This window comes from Pleurodeles waltl, chromosome 1_1 (assembly GCF_031143425.1).
Source record: "Pleurodeles waltl isolate 20211129_DDA chromosome 1_1, aPleWal1.hap1.20221129, whole genome shotgun sequence".
Classification (NCBI taxonomy): Eukaryota; Metazoa; Chordata; class Amphibia; order Caudata; family Salamandridae; genus Pleurodeles; species Pleurodeles waltl.
Genome location: NC_090436.1, coordinates 173,777,503 through 173,804,279, shown reverse-complemented (window position 1 = coordinate 173,804,279; position 26,777 = coordinate 173,777,503). Strand labels below are relative to the sequence as shown.

At 42.7% G+C, this 26,777-nt stretch overlaps 1 protein-coding gene across 4 annotated transcripts in view; it reads right to left on the bottom strand.

Annotated features, from left to right (window-relative positions):
• Nucleotides 1–26,777, bottom strand: part of WDR7 (WD repeat domain 7) — a 972,184-nt gene that overhangs the window by 65,970 nt on the left and 879,437 nt on the right. For all 4 annotated transcript variants that reach the window (XM_069219934.1, XM_069219942.1, XM_069219953.1 and 1 more), the window contains one exon: nucleotides 579–683. In XM_069219934.1, the coding sequence (XP_069076035.1) occupies nucleotides 579–683 (105 nt within the window). The remainder of the gene's footprint in view (nucleotides 1–578; nucleotides 684–26,777) is intronic.

Genomic DNA, 26,777 nt, shown 5'->3' with positions numbered 1-26,777 from the left:
TAATTTGGTTAGGACATTTAGTTTTTATTTTGTTTTCTTGACTTTAAAATTTTAAGTACTGCTTGAACTTAGCAAACATTTCAACAATCAGTTTAGGGATGGATGAGGAATCATAAATGTAGATATAGCTAAGACTGCAATCGCATAAATAGCACCATTAATAAATGATAATAACAACAAATGATGCCCAACGGAAGATCTGTCATTCAAGGAACCCATATCTTACCAATGGCTTTGACAACTTTTGTTAATACACCTAGCGAAGGAACAGGACAAACTGTTTATTCAAACCAAAATAAATTCTTCCACCTCTCCCACAACTCGTATCTTCTTTTCCACATCACCCAATTATGTACATCTGGTATAAAATGGCATGTTGCTATTACTGAAGTTTGTTTAATACTTTCAATGGAATAAAGCCATGGCGAACTAAACCCTACATTGTGGGAGCGCCAGAGGAACTCGCAACCATACAAAATGCTTAAACATGTGCATAACAGGGCAGGAAGGTAGCCAAGATATTAATCGCAATACATAATTTCAACATAATATCTGTTTAACCAGATGTATCCTCTTACCTGCCAAAATGAAATATGGCTGTCTGTGTTGGAATAAGTAGCCAGATACCGACCATCTGGGGCAAAACTCACTGATGTGATGGGCCCCTTATGCCCATGGATATTCTGGAAATAAAATAAGGTACCGATCATTAACAAGCTCAGGCGAACGCTTCCAACACATTTGCTCAGTAGGAAGTAGTTTGCAGACCACATGTACTCAAATGGATTATGAAGGTAAGAGAGAAACAAACAATAGCAGCTGACATATATCCTCAGCATCAGCATCACAAGAAGCCCGACTCTGTGTTTGCTATAAAAGGATAGGTTTTGTAACATGGGGTAAAACGCTGTGGTCAGAGATAGCTTCAGATTACCTTTACAGACCAGGGTTAAAGCCAAGGTTGGTCTTCAGAGTTCAGATTCTGAACCTGCAGGGGCAGGGGTCGCTCTGCTAAGCAAAGGTTACTTGGCGGGCCAAAAATGCTTATTGGCATTGCAAATCCCACACACAAACAGTAACCCCACAGCAGAGTTTCCAGACTATCTGTGCAGAGCTTCTTCCTTCTCCAACATCTTCTGCAGAGTACGCTTTTCAAATGATTTAGACCACTCATTGACACAAGATGAAGAGAGGCCCCTTGTGAGTTTTTTAAACATTTCAAGGTGGACAGTTTTAGATCTTTCTTTGCAAATTTCAAATACTGAGTATGCATAAGAGTAACTCTAGAAGTTCATCAGAAAATAGACACGCACAGAAAAAAAGTTTGTTTTTGGGATTGATTAGGAGCAACCCAGAAACTCTGACGGGTAGTTTTAAAACTGACGAGGATTTAAAAAATGGGAGGAAATAGAAGAACTATCCTAAAATCCTCCTGTCCCAAAATCCTCAGCAAATCAACAAGGCAAATAGCCTGTGTTAGTGCAGCATAAATTTGAGATACTCTCTTAAAAGTATAGCTTATCTTTTCTGTGAAGACCCAGGCACGTCTGAGCAAAGGATGTTCTGAAACAGTCCTTCAGTACGAGAAATCGGGCCCACATCAATGTATCAGAACTGAAACTGAAGTGTATGGCTTGATGCAAACCCAGGGGTCACTAGTGAGGGTCTATCTGTCTTTGGACTACAGCCTCAGAGGATACATCAACAACTGTTTGCTTTGTCGCACTGACGCACTAAAATACAATTCCATTGTCTATTCCCACCTATAGGATCCAGTCACGGTGGGAGATGTCACAGTTAAGCATGAATAATGAGCTAAGCAACTGTAGTCATAATTGATCATTTGTGGATTAGATTGTGTGTTTTTTCCATCAGAAGAATCAATCACTACATTCAGATGGTACAATGGGGCAAAAACCTGTGTGTTTTTCTGAGACTACCTTTGTTACTTTTTCCAAGAACATACATTGTAGGCCAGGAGTTCTGCTCTTTTGTCACATTCAATTTGATTCCAATACTTTCTTCAGGCAATTATTAACCTGTCACTGTAGCATGTTCTTTCCTTGCAGGTTTGTCTTTTAGGGCAGTGTTAGGGAGCGAGAGAGGACATTTGTCAGCCTAGAGAGACTGCATATGAGGATTACGTGAGAGTCATAGCTCCTGGGCACGTCAGTGTTCGAAACTGCAGCATATCTTTTCCAGTATATGGATGTGAGGATGTGCACGGAGGGGCCCTAGCCTTGATGGTGTTCATGCATCCCTTCTGCTGCCCTCAAACAATGCCACATACATGCTCACAGCCATGTATTAAACCTTCCTCACACTCTCTCTGTTCGACCCCCCTACTGTTCTTGCTCTCATTCTAACTGGATTCATTACAAGCCAGCTCCCTGGCCATTCATCCTTCTGTTCGGTCTGCTGATTGCGCCTCTGATGAGCGACTGCATTTCTATTTCAACGTTAAAATATTGTCTGATTTTAGAGCAATTGTGCTTTGAGATGAGCCGGCTGCATCGGTGGTCCCAATCCATAGTGTTTTCAAATGATGTGACATGCGTTCAATGGACGTCATTAAAGTCTATGGACAATGAATTGCTTTTAGTGATTTGTAATTCAATACAGTTTTCCAGTGGGGAGGAGTGCGACAGCAAAGAACAACAGAGAGAAGCAGAGAAATTTCAAAAGTGGTGGTTGTGGTGGAGGAAGGTGGGGACAGCGAGGCACAATATCTGCTAAGACTCAGAATTTAAATGTCTCTGTAGGAGTGCTAAACGCTATTTGGAAAAATATAACTGTAAGGACCAGAAAAAAATGTTATTTTCCTAATTGCAGGAAAATGCCTTTTTGCATGTTCACCCGCGATTTCTTTATACTGATGCTGCTGTTTTTTTAATTCTGTGCATTCGAACTCTGCTACCCAGACCCCAGTGCATGTGCTCTGACCCCTAAAATCTGTGGACATTGGCTACACTCCTGATTGGCATATTTAACTTGAATATAAGTACATAATATATGGTTCACAATGTACCAAGGGCCTGTAAGTTAATGTCACTAGTGAACTGCAGCACATATTGTGCCAATTCTACAGTGAAAATAAAAACATGACTGCAGGCCTGCTACCAGTAACCTGGCTGTGCTGCAGGTTTAAACTGCATATAGCCTCTTTTGACAAGTCTAAACACTCCTTATAATATTAAATTAATAGGTGACTCCTTAGGGGCCCACAAGACAGGGTGCTTGGTATTGTGAAGTTACATTTGTAGTGAATATTTTACATAAGGTACTTTTAAAAAGTCACCTTTTACCTGCTTAAAGCTACTATGATCCCATTTACATGAGCTGCCAACTGTCACCCAAGAGCTGAGTAGCTCCTTGATTAGGTGTGAATTGACTCCTAGGGATGAGACAAAATGCCTAGGTTTGAGGTGTCCTGTGAAATGCTGGCTACCTGGGCAGTGCGCAGAAACTTAATTATCTTCAAAGAGCCCTGCCTTGTCACAGGCAGATTTAGTTCACACCTAGGCCTGCCCTCTATATTCTCCTTCTAGCTAGCCAGGCACCATCCCAGTAAAAGAGGAGCTTCCCCCAGAACTGTGTTTGAGTGACCACAGGGGAGGGTTTGCATTTTTTCCTGGCCACACCTCTAGGGTGTACAATGGAGCTCTGCAAAGAGGAAGAAAGATTCGGCCATCTTGGTTTTAGGTGGAGAGGGGAGCTGTGGTTTTGTTTGCGGTAGGGCACACAGGAACCGCTGCAAAATTTGGTTGTGTTCCTAGTGGGACCTTTTTCCTATTGATCTGGGATAGGGCCAGGAGTCACGGCCACTCACTCAGCTAGAGCCAAGCGTAAATGTGGCACCCCTATGCACCCTCTTCAGAACACTACAGGACTATGGAAAACAGAGGGAAAACTACACCTGCTGTTGAGGCCTGTGAGCAGAACCTAAGGGCTCGACCTGCTCTCACGTGTACCCAACACTGAGAAGTGGACTCCAAGAGTTAGTTTGCTGACCTCCAGCTAAGCTACAGGGACACAAATACAGCAAGCAGCTCTCTTTCCTGGACAAGCCCAGCTGACCAGTTTCGACTAGACCTGCCCTGAAACCTTCTGGTGGTTTCTTTTGGAGTGAGCCCTGACCCCCAAGTGCTGTTTCGGATGTCCTAGAACCCTTGACTGGTGTCAAGACTGTTCTCCTCCTACTTAACTTAAGAGCTAGAATTGTCATAGGACTTGAGACAACTTGCAGCCGATCTGCAGAGGGTGTATTGCTCATGGGTCTGACTTCACACCGCCTCCCGCTACGTTTTTCTTCACAGTAACAAATCCAATTCTTGGGTCGGATGCTAACCGGCATCCAGCAAGATTGAAACCTCTTTGGCTACAGTCTGCAGCCATGCCATGCTGAAGTAATCCGACTTCCAGAAAAGAGTCCAAGTCCAAAGGTAGAAATCTTCACCAGGCCCAACACACAGCAGCATCTGAAGGACATAAATGGCTTTCTGGGCGCAAACTCCAGACTTTTCCTGCACAGGGCTTTTTCCACCTTCATCGATGGCTTAACCGAGACTTCGTCGTTCGTCATCTTATAGTAGATGAGCCCAACTTCGGATTCAGCCTGAAGCCTTGCCCCACTGAGAACTATGGCCCTCATTTTAACATCAGTGGTACATACCGCCTACCGCAACGGTGACGGCCGCCAACATACCGTCACCACGGCTACCATCCATCCACCATATTATGAGCACTGCCTTACTTCTGCCAGAATAAGGGCGGAAATCCGGCAGTGCTCATGGTGGTGGACTGTGGTAAGGTGGCGCTGCTACCATCAGCACCGTCACACCAGTAAAATGCCACCAGCCGTATTATGAGCAGTAATACGGCCTGGCGGTGTTCTGCTGGTGGGGTGCTGCTGGCGGTAGTAGCACCCTTTCCTGTTCCCTGTTGGAAGACCTCCTCGCCCAAGGTAAGTCGGGCTTCCGACAGGGGAGGGAGGGGGTGGGAGGGTGGAGGGTGTTGCATGTATGTGTCTGAGTATGTGCATGAATGCCTGAGTGTGTGTGTGTTTGTGAATACGTCTTTGTGTGTTATTTGCGTGGGTGTATGCGTGTCAATGAATGCGTGTAAGAATGGTGAAGTGAGTGCGTGTCTGCATGTCAGTGTGATTGTGTGTAAGAATGTGTGTGAGCATGTCTGGAAGTATGCGTGAATGAATGTGTTTATGTCAGTGTAAGTGAATGGGTGTATGCCTGGTGTGTGTGGGTGTATGAGTGAGTGTATGTGGGGAGGGGGGTGTGGGATGAAGTGCACCGTGACTGTAGTGTGGATTGGGGAGGTGATGTGTGCGTGTGTGACTGTGGGGGGTGGGGTCAGTTGTGTGGTGTGTGCGTGTATGGGGGTGAGTGAGTGGATCGGACAGGGTGGGGAGTTAGTATGTGTATCGAGTTGGTGGGGGGTGAGTTTGGACAGAGGGAGGGTGCATCAGGTGAATGTTGGGGTGGGGTGGGGGAGCCACCTATCGGTGAGAGAGAAGGAATTCCCTGTCACCGGTAGGGCCTACAGCCATGGTTTTCATGGCGTTGCTAATGCTACGAAAACCATGGTGGTAGGTCGGTTCATAAGACATAGACATAGTTCATAAGAGATAGACATCTCCGGCCCAGCGGCTCATATCACCATGGCTTTATGAGTGGAGAAGTGGCGGGCTGGCTGCAGCCACCCCGCCAATCTCATAATGTGGCGGTATGTACAACCAGCCTGTTGGCAGTCATACCGCCACATTAGCACATAATGAGGGCCTATATCTTCTCTGGAACTTTCTAAGTCCGCATTTAACTCTTTCATCTGAACTAACCTGGTCCTTGTATCCAAACAGTGCTCCATGGCAGTCAGCCTTAAATCTTACCTTTGTCTCAGTCTAGTGTAACCAATGGCCTGCGGTTAGAGCTTTGTGGGTTTTGGTGCTATTTTAATCTAACATTTAATAAATGTATATCTCTGGTTTCCTTTATTAGGTGTTTGTCGTTTTGGTGTTATTTTTTCATTAAAATATTCTCCATCATTATAAATTGGAGTGGGATTTTTTGTGTTGTGCTTTTTGACTGCTTTGCTACTTCTAAGAGCTTTACAAATTTTCTTTAGTTAAAGCTGTCTTCTCTGTCACCATAGCTACCAGGGGATGAGATCAGATTTTAATTACTGAAACCTTTACCGGACCTAACAGGAATAGTGCCATTATTATTTGAGGTAGACTACCATGCACCCTACCTATTAATCCACTTTCTCTCACTAATGCAGTGTACAGGTCAATGCTCTGAGACAGTGTTAGAAGGGCTTCAAATATCAGCCACTGGCTGAAAAAAGCCACAGGTTCTACTATTTAAATAGCATTCTGCCAGAAATGAAGGATGACTATCAATACAGATTCATGGTGCTTAAATCTGGTACAGAAATAACATGAAAAAGAGCCTGAAATTGAGAATTTTGTCAACACATGAACTGAGAAAATGATGCAAAGCATACTTTTGGTAGAGGGTGCTGGGGTCAGGCTTAACATTCATTCATGAAAAAAGGACAAAGTACTCTATCACCACAGGAGCATAAAGATGCTTAGGTCCAAGCTCTTTAGGAATCCAATCATTGAGTTTAATGACTAGAAATAGAAGGTGCCACTGAAATACCTGTGGTTAGGAAACATTTCTCAAGAGGTAAAGCAGCAATAGGTGGAAACGTTAGATTGTGAATCTTCAGAATGGAGGTGTCAAGCTTGGGGCAAGCTAAGGAGACTTGTAAGCACATTACTGATATAAAGACTGAGAGATGCTGTGTGGCAAAAGAAAACAAAACATCAACACCTTGTCATCTGTGATAGAAAGCAATCTGTGCTGTGCAGTCCAGAAATTGAGCTGTGACTAACTACAAGGAAACATCTTGTTGCAACATAACACAACAATCAAGTGGATGTGTTGGAATATACTAACAGGAGTGACAGTGTTCCACAACCAAGAGCAGCAGCTATCAAAATATGTATGAAAGTGCATAGTAAGTACAAGTTTATAAGACCCTAATTATTATTTTCTTACAGAACAGATTGTTGTTTAAGCAATGTAAACCAGCATAATGCTGTAGAGGAAAAGGAAGTTTGGAAGGTCTGTGGGAGAGAGAAGGTAATGTGTCTCCTTGTTAGTAATTGGGTCTCTAGTTGGCAGAGGATTGCACGCTGTCCAAATAGGGACCACAATCCCAGTCATGGTAAGTCAGATGCACACTCTAAATTAACCTGTGCTCACTCCCTGGTAGCTTGGCACAAAGCAGTCAGGCTTAGCTTAAGAGGCAATGTGTGAAGTAACTATGCAACCCTTAATTACAGTAACACAGTGAAAGACACCACAAAAATACTCCACACCAGGTGAGAAAAATAGATAATATTTACCAGATTAAAACAAGACCAAAATGACAAAGAAATCCAATAAGCAGATCCTGAGATATGCAATTTTATTTTAAGATTTAAGTGAAATAGAGCATAGAAGTGCAAAGCCCCAACGGTGGTTATCTGGTTACCCTGGACCAGGACAAAGCCACAAGTTCTGGCCAAACATGATGGAGCAGGGGCCGGCTACAGGGACACACTTGGGCCTGCTGAACACAGTACCTTAAATCCTGGTGTGCGGTCTGTGCAGTGTTGCTTTGCGAGGCACCGCATCGTCCAGCGTCAGTTCACAGAAGCTTAGCGGCAAGGCTGTGTAGGGCTTAGCATCACTTTGTGTTGCTTTGCAGTAGTTCTGATGACAACCACAGAAGGCAGAGCACTTTTGGCCCGCTTCCAGGGGTCCAGGACTGGAGTGGCACCACATGGTAGGGTAGACTCACAGATGGCAGAGACCAGTTGCTACAGCAAATGAGTTCCAGACAGCCTTTAAAGTCCTTGAGACTGCAGAAGAACAGGGGGTAAGCCAGCAAGCCCTGGAGATTCTTGGTTGCAAGGATATAGACAAGTCCAGTACTTCTCACTGCAGAACAGAAGCAGCAGGCCAACACTGCAGAGCAAGCAGCAAAGCTGCAGTCCCTTCTACAGCAGCAGCAGTAGGTCAACACAACATAATCAATAGTGAAGTGGCAGTCCCTCCTATAACAGCAGCAGTGGGCAAACACAGCAATGCAGTTGCAGAGTGCCAGTCCCTCCTGGCAACCCAGCAGTCCTGGTTACTGGCAGAGTGTCCTTGGTTCCAGTAGAATCTGATTTGATGGGGGATGGGGTCCAGTATTTATACATTGGTGCCCTGGTTCTGGAAGGTGAGAGAAACTTCCAGGCCTTCCTTTGAAATGTTCAGATGCCCTGATTCCCCTGTCCTGGCTCCAATCTGGCTGGGGTGACAATACATGGTTGCTAAGCCCTCTTGTGTGTGGACAGGACAAGTCTTTTCAGGTGTAAGTGAGGCAGTGCTAAGCCCCCCCCCCCCCCCCAATCAAGCCAGTTAATGGCCCACTAAGGCCCATCAAGTCACACCTAAACCCCCATTATGTTTGGCTTTCTAGAGGGAATGCGCAACGCCTAGCTGTCACTTACCCCAGGCATGTATTCAGAGACAGGCAGATGCACAGAATGGTTAAAGTAAGAAGATGCCACCTTTCTAAAAGGGGCATTTCCAGACTTACAATTTAAAATTAGACTTTAGCATACGTTGTGTTTTTAAACTGTGAGTCCAGAGAAACCAAATTCCACATTTCTATCTTTTCTCAATTGGGAGGTATGCTTAAAAGATGTTTTAAGGTAATTCAAATGTTATCCTATGAGAGAGATAGGCCTTGCAATAGTGAAAAACAAATTTGGCAGTTTTTCACTACCTGGACATGTTAAACTTAAATGTATATGTCAATTTTTTCAATGCACTGCACCCTTCCTCTGGTGACTTGCATTTAATAAAAAGGAAGGTTTGGGCCTGGCAAGTGGGTGCACGTGCCAGGTAGAAATGGCAGTTTATAGCTGCACACACAAGCCCTGCAGTGGCAGGCCTGAGTCATGTTTAAAGTGCTACAGTAGTGGGTGGCACAATCAGTGCTGCAGGCCCATTAGTAGCATTTAGTTTACAGCCCCTGGGCACATGTAGTGCACTTTACTAGGGACTTACTAGTTAACTAAATATACTAGTTGTGGTTAAGCCAATGTTACCATGTTTAGAGGTGAGAGCACCAACAAAAACCGGGTCAGAAAAAGAGGAAGAAGGCAAAACGTTTGGGGATGACCCTGTAGAAAGGGCCATTTCCAACACTCCACCTATGCCGCATCCCTTCCATGTCCACCAATGCTCATTTCTACAAATCAGTCAAATGACTCAATGGTTGTTGAGCCCAGGGCTCATTCAAAGCAAGAGCTCATCTATCCCAGAGGCCCAGTCGAATATTCTATTTTTCAATTCTAGTAGGCATGTTTTACCCTTCTGTTATGTATCTGGGTAGGGTGTGGCCTGATAAATGTCTCATTACAGTCATCAAAGGCATTTCAAGGTGAACACAGATTTATCTGAACCGACAGTTCACTTGGGATGTTCCTCTGCCCTTGGGCTACATAGAATCAGGAAAAGGGTTCAAGGAACCTGTGAATTCTACCTAAGAACTGGTAGAGGCATTTTAATCATGGAGATCGGTAATCTCTGGGTTTATCACAATGATCAGAGACTCAGTACTCTGGACTGTAGAGGCTTCAATGATTTAGTTGTGTTCATAAAATATTTGAGTGCTCTTCAGAGTTTGGCAACTGGACTGTGCCTTGGAGGTGCAAGCGCCTCAGACTGTATCTGGAGTGTCTCTCGTCAAACATGAATTTTTTCTTAAAGCAATCAAGAGGAGCTAGAGCCAATTACTGCAAAGAAGAACCAGGAACAGACCAACTATACTCTTCTGGACCAACTATACTCTTCTGATGTATCCTTGGCGACTCCAAGAGAGGTGGAAGTCCTTTCGGTAAAGTTACCACCACTGGTAGGTAATTACCACACAGCCCGCACTAATCTAAACATTTTTTTTACATGTTGTCTGGAACTATCAACAAATTATTTTAATTTCATCAAAAAATCATACATTTGTCCTGGAAATATATTCAAGCCTCTATGCTTTACAGACTACAGTCGAGGGGGCCACTCTTGTTTGTAACTCAATTCTGTCCCACCACTCCTTTTATTTTAAAGCAGCAGTTCTCTGAACCCCGAACTTTGCAATACAGATCTACCATGTAGCAAAATGTTACTTTGACCAAACCTGTTTCCGCTGTACCTTCATTTTAAAATCAACCACTGTTAACCATTATGGGGCTGCCTAACAATTTGGTTCACATCCACAAAGACAAGTTTACTGAGGTGACCAAGGAAAGTCGATCTATAACTTAAACTCATATAATATCTATTTTAAGGCAGGTGCCTGTTTAATGCTGGTCAAAGAATCGTCTGACCTAGAGCAAACACCACACAATAGGCTTAGAACAGAACCACAACTAGAGCGCATATCACCTTCATTACAAAGAGCACATATAGCAAGTTGCTCATGTATCTGTATGCACAAGGTTCATTCAGACTGTAACACTTCCGTTATGGAAAAGAGCTCTCATTATCCAGGGCTGTGCATCCTGTGATCAATGACGCACGGTTTGCTGGCTTAAATGATGTTTAATGAACTGCTAGCCTGTAATTCCACAGGCCAGTAGACAGCTGTTTACTCTATGCAGAGTATGGTTATGAAAACACTGCCGTACCTATATATGTAATTACCAACACTTTCTTCTCTCCAAACGTGGGCCATTTGTTTGACTATGTTCTATGAACGGTCTTGTGCACATGGCTCTATGTGGACACTCTAATCAAACTTGTAAACACTCTCAGTCACCTAAGGAGAAGGGGGCAAGAAAATCACTTATTTTTCTTCAAACACTAAACACGGCTATGTAGATATTCTATAGGTGAAGGTTATATTATGCAGAGTAACATTCTTCCAACTATGCAGTGGTCTGTTCTACAAAGTGAGCATCCAGCGTTCCTAATGCAAACGTCTACTCTGAGGTAGGAGTACCGTTGTTCAGTGTCTTGTCTACGGCCCATTTACATCATAGGTGTTAACACGAAAGAAGGGTAGATATCTCTTGCTAGATAGAAAGCGCCAGACCACGCGTGTCCCTGTTTCAGTAGAACAGAGGAGAACATTACTTTACAAAACTACCCATCAACAGTAGGATCAAGAGTTAGCCCCGGCTGTCAGGAGCTTGGGGCTGAGGTTAGGTCATAAAAGAGACACTGCAAGTGTTGACTGACTGGAGAAAACAACTAGATAGATGAGATTGGTGGCTATAAATCCTTCAGAGTTCCGAAGAGCATTTTCAGAATAACTATTTGTTGGATTCTGAAGCCAAAAGTCTCTGCAAAGTACCACCATGACAACAGTGACAAGCTATGGAATGTGGTGGGAATGTATTTTTGAAATGACAGGCACTTGCTCGCTGTTGCCCGCTCTGCCAGTTGTGTAAACTATTACCAAAATAAATTCAGTGAAATGTACCTAGGTACTGTTCTCATTCCAGACTTTTCAGTTGTGACAAGTGGACTACGAGCCCTACCACCGGAAGAGCAGGTGGTTTCCAGCTGGTCCTGCTGTATAAGCTTAATGGAGCAGCAGAAGTTTGAGGCATTCGTCAGAGGTTGCCTCCCAGCAATGAGTGGTGTTCCCATTGTGCAAGCCTGAAATACAGCAACTAGGATTCATTTTGGGACTCATTTCTGGTTTTACTTATGGTGACGTACTATCAGTAGCATAGAGGACTTGATGTGCAGGGCACATGGAATCAGGGTTCGTGGCGAGCAAGTTATACTGCACATTGGTCCGTGGACGCGCATCACTGTGTAGACTGGCAGACACGTCATGTATGAGGCAGCATTTGTGACGTGCATCAGGCGTGGACCGCCACCAACATGCAGCATCATTGAGGCGGCATTGCTACAGAAAGGGCGGTGTCTTAAGACACATGTTCACCGCCACTGTCACATTATCCAGTGCTACGGAAGCACTCAGGAAGAGGCAGAAATATTTCTACGGCTGTGGGAGGTTCATCGCAGGATGAAGCATTTCTTGGTGATACGCACACCTGTAAGTGCAGTAAGTGGTGCATCCACTATTGGTAATGCACACACCTTACTGTTAATTTATACATTCAGAGCAAGCCTAACACATAATGCAATAACTTATAACGCCTAAAGCATAGCGCAAATGGGTGAATTAAGTCAGTAATTGGTGCGTCCACTATTGGTGATGCAAACACCTTGAACTTATTACATTCAGAGGAAGCAGATCACACAATACTCAAGAAAGCATAAAGTATAACACAACTGGATTAATTGCATGCGTTTCAGTGGTGACACACACACACACCAGACTTCAGTAATTGGTGTGGCCAGCAGGCAGTTAAATTCCTACATATTACTGTGGGTATGTGCATGCATACAGAACAAGCATAATGCATTAACATTGCATGAACTGCATGTGTTTCAGTGGTGACACGCATACAATACTTCTTCTATGACTTCTACCTTGGGCCAAAATTGGCAGTGTCATAACGCAAGTCCGGGTGCATTCAAACTGTCCACCTTTTGTCATTCCGTTGTTTGACATTGTTAAAACACTGTAACGTCATTATTCCAGTCAGTTACCCGATAACAAGATGCAACAATGTGTAGTACCCCAACCTCCTTTCTTGTCAACGCTGAGAAATCCCCCTGTGGATCGGGAATCGTGGTTTGAAGGGCTTGCAGCCTATTTAGAGGCCACTGAGGGGGAAGTTTTTACCCAGAAGAAGCAGCGCTCCTTGGGCACAGGAGGGAGGAAGAAACTTAACCATTTACCTGTCGCTGTTGTTATGGGAGAGGGAGATGGTGTGGATGATTATGCCTGTGCCATTAAAATGATGGATACATGATTTAAGAAAAAAACGTAACATCATTATGGAAAAGCATAAATTTTACATGAGGAAACAACTTCCAGGGGAACCAGTGAATGGTTTTGAGTGACCTCAGAGTATCAGCGGCAACATGTGAGTACAAAACCTTTGAGGACAAATTTTAAGGGATCAACTGGTAGAAAAGACACATTGTAAGAAAATCCAGAAGAAGTTATTAACAGTGGAGAACTTAACCTTGGAAAAGGCACTTGAAATAGCCATGTGTGTGGAGACCATGGCAGTATACATGGATCAAATAGTGTTGGAAATGTGAGTCCATGCTGTAGTTTCTGAGATCATAATGAGGAGAGGTGAAAAGAAAGTTGATACAAAATAGAAGGCATTAGAATGTTATAGATGTGGCAGCAGAAATAATTTGGGCAACACTTCCTCTTGCCCAGCTGTAGATAAAAATTGCACCAAATATAAGTGGGAGAGACATTTTGCCAGAGTGTACAAATCCCAAACAGCTAGAGCTAAAGCTAGATCAAAACCCAAAAAACTTCTCTTGGTTGAAAGAATTATTGAAGTGAATTCAAGTTCGGATTCTGAGGTGGGGAATGTTGTATTAATCATAAGTGATTATGTACAAGCAAAGCCATGAACAAAGTGACCCGGGTGAGGCAACATATTGGAAGTGGATCCAAATGCCATCAAAAGACCACTCTGTTGAATTGGAATTTTGGAATTCCGATTTCCATGATGGCAGATTCAAGGCCATTCTTCATTCTTACTGGTTCAGACGAGTGGAGAAATTTTAAAAATGTCACATTGAGGAAATCTCAGGTCCAGCCTATAGCATATGGGGCAAACTGTTTACATTTTTTGGCGAGTCTAACAGCATTTTGAGTTTCAGAGGGAACAGTACCTCAACCACAGTTTATATAGCTAAGGACAGACCTCGCCTGTTAGGTTGGTTGGAGCAAAGAAATTTAGGAATCATCTTAGACCTAACCAGCCCTGAGCAGGTTATGCTGAAGGACAAGTGCAGGTCTGTTCTGAGAGTGGATCAAGGAGAGTGGGAAACTGCTTTTCCTGAAGTCTTTAGTGACAAACTTGAGAGTCAAGGGTTTTGCACACTGTATAATTTGAGAGCAGGTGCAAGTCCTGTGGTCCATAAACCGAGAGGAGTGCCTTGCTCTATGAGGAAGGAATTGGAGCGGGAGTTGGAGTCCTTGTGTCAACAAAGTATCATCAAGCCCATAGAAAGTTCAGAATTGTTGCCGCATGTGGTGCTAGCCAGAAAAAGAAATGGAGCTCTAAGGATGTGTATAGATTCAAAGGACCTGAATGAAAGAATAAGGGGAGAACAAACGTCTGTTACCCAACATCACAGAACTGTTGAGTTCATTGAAGGGGGTTACAGTTTTTACGACATTAGACATATTATTTGCCTACCACTAGACCACCTTGCAGAAACAGAGTTGTCATTTTACATTGTTTGTCACCCATGGTGGGGCATAAAGATTTAATGTCTTTTGATTTAACACTGGCGGTTTTCCAGAGGGTGCTGGACGCCATGTTTAAAGGGGTTTCCAATGTACAGCGCTTTCACAATGACATTTTGGTGTATGGAAAAGATGTGGAAACCCATGGCAAAACATTAGGATGGGTTTTGACCATCTTGACGGAGAGGGGCGTTACCCTGCAGTGGAGTTGGTGGATTATCTGGGCTACGAGTGTCCCTAGGGGGTGGAGACAAAGTAGGGTCTTGCCACAAAATAAAGATCAGTTGTGGTCCTTTTTGGTATGCTGTAATTCTATGCACGTTTCATTCCCAACTGCAGTGGGTACACTCACCTCACAAGATCTCTCATGAAGAAAAATCAAAAGTTTGTGTTGACTGAAGATTTTAATCAAGACTTTGATGCTGATAAACATGAACTAGTGAATGTTGTTCCCCTCTAGCATTTTGACGCATGCGATTAACAAATAGTAGTGATTGATGCCAGTCAGCATGGCTTAGGAGCTATCTTGCTGCAGAGAAGGGAAGGTAGAGAAGAAGTGATAGTGTTTGCTTTGTGGGCCCTTTGTAGTGCAGAATCAACATACTCGTAATTAAGCTTGAGGCTCTGCCATGCTGGTGGGACACTAACCCCTTTAGGAAATATCTGTGGGGAACAGAGTTTGTCATTCGAATGGACAACAAGCCCTTGGTCAATGTGTTGGTCAGCAAAGCCACGCCTTGCACTGCCAAATGGCATATTAGTCTGTTAGACTTACAGTCAGAATATATATCGGGTGCAAAGAACTTTTTCGTGGACTGTTTGTCCGGGTTGCCACTTAAGGATGAAGGGATAGTAAAGGAACTGGAGGATGATTTCTGTGTTGTTAGGATCTGATTATGGATGTATTATGGAGAAGGAATGGAAGGCTGCTGTGCAGAAAGATGAAACGATGCAAGAAGTGGCCAATATATTAGGCAGGGGTTGGGTGGTCGAATACACCAGTGAGGTTGCGGTTGCTTTTAAGCACATATTCTCGGAACTGAGTATAAAGGAGGAAGTAATGAGGAGGACGGATTTACTGGTCTTTTTATGTGGGTTGCAGATCAAGGTGTTAGCCCTGTCACATGAGGGACATGTGGGAATGAGAGCCATGAAAAGAAGGTTTAGGCATTTTGGTGGCCTGAGGTGGACAGATGTGTGGAGCACTACGTGAGAGACAGTGTTGTTTGTGCAGTGAGTGACAAATCACAGGTAACTTTTCCCAGTCCGGTGACGAGCCATACCTGTTTTGGTGAAGCCTTGGTTCAAATTGGGTTTGTAAGTCATAGGACCAATGTATGTTTTAGTCGAGCAGAATAGGTATGGTCTGGTGTTGGCAGATTATTGGACGTGATGGCCTGAAGTGAAGTTTGTTTGATCAGCCAAAAATGAGGAGGTAAGGGAGTTTTTACAGTCATTTTCTTTTGAGAGAGGGTGCCCCTGTGGAACTCATTACTGACAATGGGGTGCAATGTATGTCAAAGGAGTTCCAGAAATGTATGTTTCATTAACGTATAAAACATGTTACAACCTCTTTCTACAATCCAGGCAGCAATGGTTTGGTGGAACGCTGTAACAGAGTGATCAAGTACAAAATTCAGCAGTATGTAGCTAGTGGGTTAGATTGGAGGAAAGAGCTCAAAGATTTGTTCTGGGGTGTGAAAACTACTATCAATGTCACCACCAACGTATCACCTATTGCGTTGTTGAAGGGTCAATTGGCTGCCACAAAGATAGTCAGGCTCTGGATGTGTGATTTGAAGGTGTCTGAAGAGAAACGTAAGCAGGTGAAGGAAAGTTGTGAAAAAGCACAAGGGAAGTATGTAAGCAAGATGGTAGCCTAAGGGAGATGACAGGTCATTTTCAAAACAGAAGGCTGGGTCAAGGTGAGATTGCCTGGTATAATATCTAAGGGCCAGTCAAAGTTTTCCAACCCTAAGGAAATTGTGTCTGTCAAAAGTTCAGGTGGTTAAACTAAGTGACGGGAAGTGGTGAAACAAAGAGAAATTGGCCAAACAAAGAGGGTTGGGAAATCTTCTTACTAACCAAGTCAGATTTCCATCTGTGAGTGGGAATGCAAAGATTCTGAGATCGGAAGAGGAGCGAAAACCACTTGCAAGGTACAAGGATTATGTTTGATTAACCATTGTGTTATGACTTCTGATGACAGCTGTTAGTGCATGTATTTTTGTTCTCATCAGCAAGGTACTAGGGTCATTTCTGGGGACCCACTTTATCCTGATGTCTAAAGAGTTGTCATGAGTGCATGCATTTTTATTCACTTGTGTGCATGTTTTTTTCTTTTCTATGTTGTGTCTTGGGTTATTACTTTTGGTGCGAGTTTATTTATTTCTGCTATGTTTCTGGCTTATAATGGAGGAGATGTATGGGGTCTGAACCGAGAACTCTATGCCTAGTGCCACCATGACAATAGTGACAAGCTATGAAATGTGGTGGGAATGGATTTTTTAAAGGACAGGCAGTTGCTCGCTGTGGCCCATTCTGTTGGTTGTGTAAACTAATACTAGAATAAATCCGGTGAAACTTACCTGCGTACTGTCCTCCTTCCGGATGTTTCACTATTTCAATGCACAAAACTGTGCAAAGTATTAAGTCGCAGAAATACAGACAAGGTCTCCCATTCAGTTTTCAAAGGTGTGAATAAACTGCAACCGCTGCCATATACTGTACCAGAACCTAAACACTCCAGTGCAAGGATTCACAATAAAGGCCTATTATCTCCCAGAACATGCTCTTTAGACAATAAGACTTTATTTCCTCCTACCTCCACTTCATCCAACTGGAGAGCCAACTCTAATACAGACGAAGAGAGGGAACAAGCGAAGGGGGCAGAGAAAGAAAGAGTAGAAACAGAGTGGATCCAGCAAGAGTGAGCATCTTGGACAGAAATTTACACAGAAAAGAAAACGATTGTGCAACTGGTAGACAACATAGAAAGAAGACTGGGTGATTGAGAATCAGACAAAGAAACATACAGAGTGAGGAGAAATAGGGGAGAGTGGCAAAGAAGAAGGAGAGACCGACAGGGGTAGACCAAATTTGTGGATGGGGTCGAATAGCTGCAGTGTAGATTGACAGCCTCTGAACCTCTGAAGTCTAAAATGTACCCTTTAAGACCCGACCCACAAGTAATCATCTGAAAATTCTTCAAGGTGCAATGAAATGCATCTGCACAGTAACACTGCCATTTTGCATAGTTGCCTCTTCTGCCTAGTTTTGATCGCAAAACAGCTGAAATGGTGGACGATGGTGTGCCAATTAGAAATAAACACAGGTAGGTGTTTCTAAAAATCCAACCTCCCCTTTCTGTAATACAACTACTGCCAGGCATTGGTATGTTTTAATGCTATGGATGAAGCAGAAGAGCCATTCACAGGTTAGCAATATAGAAATCAATAAGAAATATGTTACTCTCTGTGCTAGCCACTGCACGTTAGGAGGAATGACAACAGGCCTTGGGTTCTGAATTACGTTGCCTTTATCTCGAGGCAGAGAAAGACATCCTCAGACTTTACTGTAATGACCACATGTACCTCTCAAACGTAAGAGGGACCTGTTGGGCCAGTGGTAGGCTCAGCTCAACTGGAATGATGGGGGCCAGCATAAAGTGCCACAGAACTATCATGTTTTGCTATAATCCTAAATCAGTAGGCTGGCTCAGTTAGATAAACAAACTACTTACACCTAATGTGATTTGCAGGTGACATGGTCTTATCCCAACCAGTCCTTCCAAGGTCAGTAACTTGAATACTATCACACAGGACTGTAACTTTCAGTGCTTAGAAATATGATACTAAGCGCAATATCAAATAAATGATTACTACTAAATTAGTAAATCCTTTAAAGTTCTGTGATGCGAGACATATAGCTGTTCATAATTTGTCTAAAACGTTTACAATTTTAAGATGTTTTAGTATGTCCACCCTTACACACAAAGCTTGCAAAACAATGACGCGATAACCATGCATCTGGTATTTTTCAAAAATCACACACACATTCTGCAGACTAGCTTCACACACGTAGCCTGAAAGAGATTCGCAGACTAAATTCAACATAAATCTGGCGCTTGTAAAAGATCTTCCTGGACTAAGACATATAAACTGTGCAGTACGATGCTAAACATTTCATTGTACGCAGAGCAGTCCATCAATAGCATCGCTGTAATTTAATAATAGAGACAACTAAAAGGCTAATCAACAAATAAATTCAGCATTAAAAACATCAAAATCATTAGCACTTAACAAGCAATTAATATTTGCTGATGAAAAATGTTACTGTAATACAAAGGTAAAAATCAATACTGGTACTTCGCTTGCTGCACTCCTCACCACAGACAATTTATCCAAATAACTGCATCCTTGAGAGAAGCAAATTGCTCTGATGTTTTAATTTATGTTCTCCTCTGGTAAATGTCAAACCTTTCAAGCACATATTCATTTACAATGTCCCTCGTTTTTCAAATACTGTAGCGTATGTTACTTGATGCGTGGTACATTGATTTCCTACTTGTATAGGGGGCAAACGGTATTGCAGGTATATAAACACAGACAAAAGACTAGAACTACCCAACCCCCTCCCGCCCCCAATCCCAGCTTTCATTCTGTTGGCCCCAAAACCTTTCCTCATTCGCTATTGCGAAACTCTTCACAACAACCATGGCTCAGCCAAATGCAAACTGACTATGTTCTTCGAAAAAAGATTGACTGGAATTTGCCTTTGAAAAATTCTGGTCATCTTGGCATCCGATTTAATTGATTAAACTAAAAACTTAAAGATGTGTGTCCCTGCTGGGCAATTAGGGGGCGCCAGGGGCAGGAGCTACTAACCTTGGGTTTGTCCTTTGGTGAACTTGATCTGTTTTCTGCTGCCACTGGTCCCAAGTGTCATAAAGGTAGCATCAGAGCAGAAAGGGAACAGGGCTGTGCACTCGTTGTCTATTCCTTAGCCATTCAACAGCACAGGAAGGGCTACTGAGGGCCACAGGTCGAGACAGGAGGTCAATTCTATACTAAAATCTATGGCCAAAGTGTACACAGCGCCACTTCCTGTATCGCCTGGTGACCAGAGAGCTATTTTTATGTTAATTATTTGTGAGGCCTTTCTTCAGAAAAAAATATCTATTTTTATTTCCTTTAGGACGCTTCTTAATCTTCCAATATACTTGTACGCTGTAATGATGACAGATAGTACTGAATATATTCTATGTTGTAGGCTCCTATGCTGCAAATAAATAAAATCATAGTCTCTACAGTGTAGCAATCATGTTACTTTAAATACACTGAGGTAGAAAGGAAAAGGCCTCAGGTATGGCACAAAGTAAATTTAAGCACCTCAATTAGCTGGTGTTTGAATACGAAAATCTACGAAAAGAACCAAATGAGGGATCCCAGAAGATGTCACAGAGCAGCTGGGGGAAAAGTGCAGGGGACATGCAAGGGGAAGGGTTCCTGGAAGCTTCCTGCAAACTCCGCTGCAACCAAACTTAATGTTTGGATCTTCTACATGATACATCATCCCTGGGGCAAGCGAGCCATCAGAAATGAAGAAAACCCTGAAATATGGAAAAGGCTAGGCTGAAGAATGACTGAAGCTTCTAAATCCAATCGGAATGTTTCTGTTTTTAGAGAATAGTAGTCTCTTATTAATGCTTTATGTTGGGCAATAATGATACGGCTAGATTAACGGGGTTTGAAAATGTTGGCACATGAAAACTGAAGCAAGAATTCAGTAATGCTTAAATCCAGTAGCAACTGTAGCTCCGGCCTCAAAAACTGCAAACTGAACAAAATACTGAGAAGGTGTTTGTTGAGAAGAATTTCCTTTTCAACAGTCTCGATTGCAAGAAGCAACACCCATCAGTTCACCTTCTCTCTTTAATAGTAAATTTTAAATTTCTAAGCGCTGGAAGTAGAGAACACCTGTCTACTAACACAGACCGTGTACGAGCTCAATAGCTACTAGTGTAAAAAGAGGAAAGTGATGGGGCAGATCATGCTATAGCAAATGCCAATACACAAAACCAAGACAATGGGATTTCTATAGTATACAATTGTATTCATGTTCCAAGTACCAATTACATAGCACAATCCACAAAGAATAAATCTGTAAAGTGAAGCACAGTAAGTATAAAGTTTATTTTGCAACTCACTGCAGGGAGATGCTTAAATCTCTGGATCACCTATGCACAATTGACATCTATCCAAGCCACTTTCAAAGAACCACATTTTAATTAGGCTCCAGAAAAACATCCTTTGCACTGATTAATCTTGCATAATTTGGGGTGTTTTGGTGTTATACTTCTTATAAGATTTTTGCAAAATATGCCAATATGCCATGTGGCAAGATTTTAGCAAAGAAGCTTGGCAACAATACAAACAAGAAGAATGCGAGCAGCTGTTGTTTTGGCCACTTGCATTTTTTTTGCAATTTTTTTTTAGGCACAAGCTGTATCCTCACGTCCAAAATAGACACGAGAATGCATGTTATGCTACTCTACAGTGCGAAATGCTGCTTTTTGCATTTCACATAATTCTGAGTAGTTTTTGCAGAATTTAACAGGATTATGCAAAAGCAGACCATATAAATTTTGCACACAACTAATTTCAACTCTACATGCTCTAGATAAGATGACCCCAGTCAACATTTCACCAGCAGTGAACTGAAGAATAAAATACAAGAAACCACAACGTAATCATCTTTCACACCTATGGTGGAGAGGCTATTAACTGATTGATTAACTCAGGCTCCAGGTGAACCAAATATTTGAATTGAAACTGTATGCATAAAATGACCTTTGGACCAAGAGGCAGAAATTATTTCCAGAATCTTGATCTCAGAACATCAACCAAATCCAGATCAATCAATCCTCTGAAGAGGATGACATGTGGGATACAGGTCAAAATCCGACCAACCTCCCCCTCTCCTCCCTGCGCACATTGGCTCAGAGCCCTGTCGAGTCTCCCAGCCTTCAAAAAGGCAATTATGACTTATTTTGTAAGGACGTTTTCCCTAAATACCCTTTTGCCAGGACCACTGTACGCCCACAAAAGGTAGAATCTGTGCCTGATTCATCAGGGATCCTCATTCATGAAATAGTGTGACTAAAGAAGGACCCTTGAAAAAGACCATACAATTCTGGATGAATTAGGTGTTGGTAATTTGAAAAGAAAAAGGAGCTGTAATGAATAACATCATCATTTGAAGAAGAAGAATGAAGACAATTTGTTTCGCGGCAAACACCAGTTGGACTAATCTATGAATTGTGATGCACAGGAGGGACAACTGGTGTCTTGATTGACATGTGGCACAGACAAAAAGGGATACCTTGAGAGGCTTAATACTACACACCTGGGGCGACACAGTGTTTGTTTCTACATTACGTGTATGAAACTCAGTAAGCCCAAATACTCTGTAGGAATTACCACCAGCAGTATGCTGTGGTAGTGTACAGCTGTGACCACTGAAATCAATCACTTTCTACAGGACCTAAGATTGTTTCTACTGGGTTTGCTATAGTGACTAAGCACTTTGAAGCCATCTTGGTGTCTGTGAACTTGAGGAGTAAATATAAAAAATAAATAAGTACATTTTACCAAAGGAGCACAAAAAAAAAAAAAAGTTAAGCTAAATGTTACATGCGCATTTTGGCCACATTTACTCCTGCGGCTGCACAGTTGACCGGTGGAATCCTAAGAAGCAGAAATTGCTGCACTTCTTGTGAAAGGGACCTGGTCAGAGAACTGAAACAACAAGCAATGGGGCTGCCTTAAATACTGTGAAGGATGTAAACGTTTTCCATGTATCTATGCGGTGGACCATTAGACTCATGGAAAGGTTGTCTTCAGTCTCTGTGCAGGACTGTCTCTTCGAAGGCCGCCCATAAACTAATTGCCTGGGGAGACAGAAAAGACTGTGGTCAGGGTTCCGGGCCGTCTTTTCCCACCACCAGCACACTCCCCTTCCGGATAGCAGCATGCCCTTGGTAGCGCTGTGCTGGAAACACAGCTTATGCACGCATGTTGATGGGAAGAGACTAAGTGAATTTATTTTTAGCAACATCCTCAAAATTACAGTCATATTTTCAAGGAAAATAAACGAAAGTAATTGCGCGAAGAAGCGTCGGGGGCTCTGAAAACCATTTTTCCACTGTGCATTAAAAGCTCCTAGCGCTGCAGTTTTCACCAGATATTTCTGCGGGACTCCTAATCACTTATCCCCATCACGCTGCCAGTCTCCTATTCCAACTAAAACATAGATTTAGTAAAATATCCTTCTGAATATTAAAATACAGTGTTTAGTCATTCTTTTAAATTAAAACCAATAAAAGAAAAAAAAATTGCATTTATGTGCTAGATCAGAAATATGGCTGCAAATAATCGTAAACAACAGTGGTACTGAATGCAGAGAAGACTTAATGTGTGTTTTTTACACCAACACACCTCCACAGAAAGTAAAGTGCACACAAACATGCAAAACTCGCAGACCAGATTAGAAACAGTAATATCACTGTTTAAAAAGCCTCGGAACTTTCCTTGTCTGTACAATATTTAATCATCACAGTGCAATGTTCAGTTGCACACTGCAACATGAATGACAACGTAAGCTACATCGTGTTTGAATGTGGAAGAGGAACCCGTTCCTATTACCCAGAGCGAGATTGTTTTTGGTCCACTGGTGACACGCAATGCCAAAAACAATGTCAACTAGAAAAAAAGATCTCAATGACAATTAAAAAAATGAAAATCCAAAAACTTGGTAAAAATGCACCGTGGCAAATACTTGAGATGCATAAGTCTCACAGAAAAAGAAAGATTAACTGTGAAGAAAAGTACCCAATTGTGAAATGATAAATTAAGAGGCCAGAAATGCTGCACGTGTTATGTTACCAAGTGGTCCACAGTGCCCTGCCTTGGTTAATTTGAATATGTGCTCGATTTTGCTCTAAAAAGAGATTTTTGAATCGTCTCCGTTGATGAAGCCTTCATGCTCAGGAATGCAGCATTGGGGGGCTCCCCGTATGAATAAGATTATCAGTAGGTGGGCTATCAGTCACATTACAACAATATAGTGTGGGGCGGGTGGGGGCTTTATCGTCATCAGTTTGAGTGTCATTAACGTTTGCGCTACAGTTTCATTTTATACTCTGGAAAACTAAGGATTATGCAATGAAATGTAAGGAAGCTCCCCTTCCCACTCAATCACGTAAGAAGCAGCTCTAATTTGCATTCAAAAGTAAGTGTGCATGTTTTTTTATCACCTTCGCTATCAACTCTGTGATTGCAGTAGAGAGCTGCCTATGTCCAGAGCTTAATTTGTAAATAAAAAGGTGCCGGTGCCCAAAGCCATCCTCTTAAACACGCGGCTGCTGCAATTAAATGTGTGAACATGGAATACTGAGGCGGCGTAATCCTGAAGCCATCTCGGGCCTTTTCAATCCATTTAAAGCCACTCCCTACCCCTTCAGCTCACTCTTGCAGCTTTCTACTTTATCTCTTTGTGACGCTTTTTCGTTTTTCTCTTCATCCGTCTTTCTCATATGTGTCTTTTGCTCGTAGCAAATGCTTGAGGCCGAAGAATAAGCCCCGGCCCTCAAAAATAAGTGCCAGTGCTCAGCACCAGAAACAACAAGCACAAATTCAGCACTGACTATGTCATTCTTCCAAGGCTCATAAATGAATATCAGTGTAAAGCACAAACGTTATTGTACTCATTTCTTAAAACAGTATATTCTTGGACTGATTCTGAGTGGTCCGGTAAAAAAGATCTTTAATACTGCTCCCAATATTACTGATTACAGGCAGTATTATTGAGCCTTTACCAGCCAATTTAGAGTTAAAACATCTAACATGGAGAAGGAGAGATCCACCTGCAGTCTGACACATAGATGCCAATGTAATGGAGGCAAACAAAGGCACACAGCTTTTTATCACTTCACAGGCGCTTAGACAAACTATGATTTGAAGGCAGGTTTTTGGCTTGCTCATCCTCTATGTAAAATAGGATTACACTATAAGAATCTCAGATGAACCAGTTGCTTACTTTCGGAAGTGCTCTTTCGGATATTCTATCTAATCGCAGATTCCTCACCGTAGAACACTCCCCCAGTCATCAGAGTGGATCTGAAAAACTTTTTCCAGAACAGTGCTCCATTGTGCCGCTAGGTCACATGTGTCAATTCTGTGCTAACTCCACACCGCCCGGGAAGTGATGGAGGGGAGCAGCATATAAGCACCACCACAGTGTGATGACTTCAATTTCTTGACGTTTCCTTTACCACAACCTTTACCTGCGATGCGGGAACAAATGTTGGTAACAGTACAATATGTGTTGCTGCACAGTGGAAGCCCCTAAAAAAGGTTGACTTGTCACTTTCCGTTGTTTAGTGCTAAATTGGAGTGCTAACCCGCTACCAATGAGGTGTCTATGCCTAGACAATGTAAAAAGTGTAATAATGACAATATAATGAAGTAATACTATCGTAAAATGTGCTGCATTACTTACCATAATTTGCCTTTTCGTGCTGCATAATTTAGTCAACACTGCTGCATAATTTGAGTGGCCCTGGCTATATAAGAAGGACTGCAACTTACTACCTGAAAGCAGTATAAGGATTTCTGTGGCAAAAGCAGTAACCCACTGAACAACCTACATAAAATAGAAATCTGTGATCTGCATGTTGCACGTTGGGCTTTGCAGCAGGCACACTAGCCCTCTTTGCTACCTTAAGAGCAAAAACCATGATTAGACAAAATGCTGATCTCTCCTGCAAGGTCAGAAAATACCAGTTTTCCTACCAGTATTATGACCCCCTGCAAATTGCTAGCCACAGAAAGACCTCAGCAGCAGGTGTCTTCAACCAGTACGATATTTTAAAATGCAGTCTGCTTGAAGCCAACACATTTACTGACAGATCTGTCCTTCTTGCCAATTTCTTTACAACAGTTTTGTAAAAAAAGGAAACGTACACTTGACTGTCATACTTCGATTTCCATGATTCAGCTTCCTTTTTGCTGGCACAACTTGACCCGTAAATTACGGAATCCAAGAGTACATTTTACATTTTTTTTATACCATTTTCACCACTGCTTGCCCCTCAAAAATTAGGCCCTCTGTATAGAAGATTTCAGCTTTGCCTAGACAGGAAGGCCCCTCTTTCATGTCACGTTGATCATATAACGCTACCACTCAAGAGCATTAAAGGGAAGGTCAAAGCTGTATTTTTTTGTTGTTTTATTCACTGCTTTCATGTCCACACAAATGCATTTCTCCCTCGATTCCAGTAAACTGAAGTACAGTCCCAACGGAGGAAAAACATACACCGAAAATTGCATTCCGATTTATCTGTTAAGCTAATTCGTCTGCATCAAACTTTGCCTTCACTTAGTATTAAAATGTGAATGGCCTGATTTCTGACAGGCAGAGCTGCGCGGGAGAACCAAGTGACCTTGAGCAGGAGTGTATAAAACACATTTATCACTGGAACGGCGTGCAGCCTGTCAGTCAATACGGGCCTCTCATTTGTCAGGAGGATATCCTGCTGTGATCTCCTCATTACAATGTGCTTTTACTTCCTGGACAAATGACAACCAGAAAATGAGGCAGATTTTCTTCCAGCCTAGGCTTAATCCAAAAAAAAAATAGGCAACAGCTGTAACCAACCAGTGTTAGCGGGTGGTACTGGAGAGCGCGCAAATGAACGCTCGTGTTTTTACCGCTCAATTGTTCGCATCTCTGACGCAGTAACAATACAACGCGTCTGAATGCAATAATCTCGCCGGACGGCTGGCTTGTGGCTGAAAACCACAAAGCGCTACAGAACGGAACAGCTGGGACACCACAGTAACATGAAGTTGGCGTACATTCACCCGGGTTTTATCGACCCTGTACCACGTTTATTGTCTACTAAATGCCACTCTTTTCAGCTTCCTCGGGAAAAAGAGCGAGTATATGTGACTGCTGGGTCACACAGAGATGCACTAGCCCACTGAGTCACCAGACCAGACTGAGTTGTGAAGAACAACTAATTACCCTTCCGGAAATAGTGAATAGCCAAGTGGGATCAGTGGCTTGCCACTTTAAAAAAAAAAAAAAATAATCAAAATAACGTACATGCACCACTAATCTCTGTAGGTGAAATAAGCAGCACAGGTGCAGAAATTGCCAACCAGTCAAGAGAAGTTCTAACCAATGGCAGTGAGTATGTAACTCAGTCCTGGATGCAGCTACTGGGCCAGCAGTGCTCCTTTTAATGCAGCCAGCTGAGCCCTCTCCCATCCAAAGAGTAAAGCCATGCTGCTCCA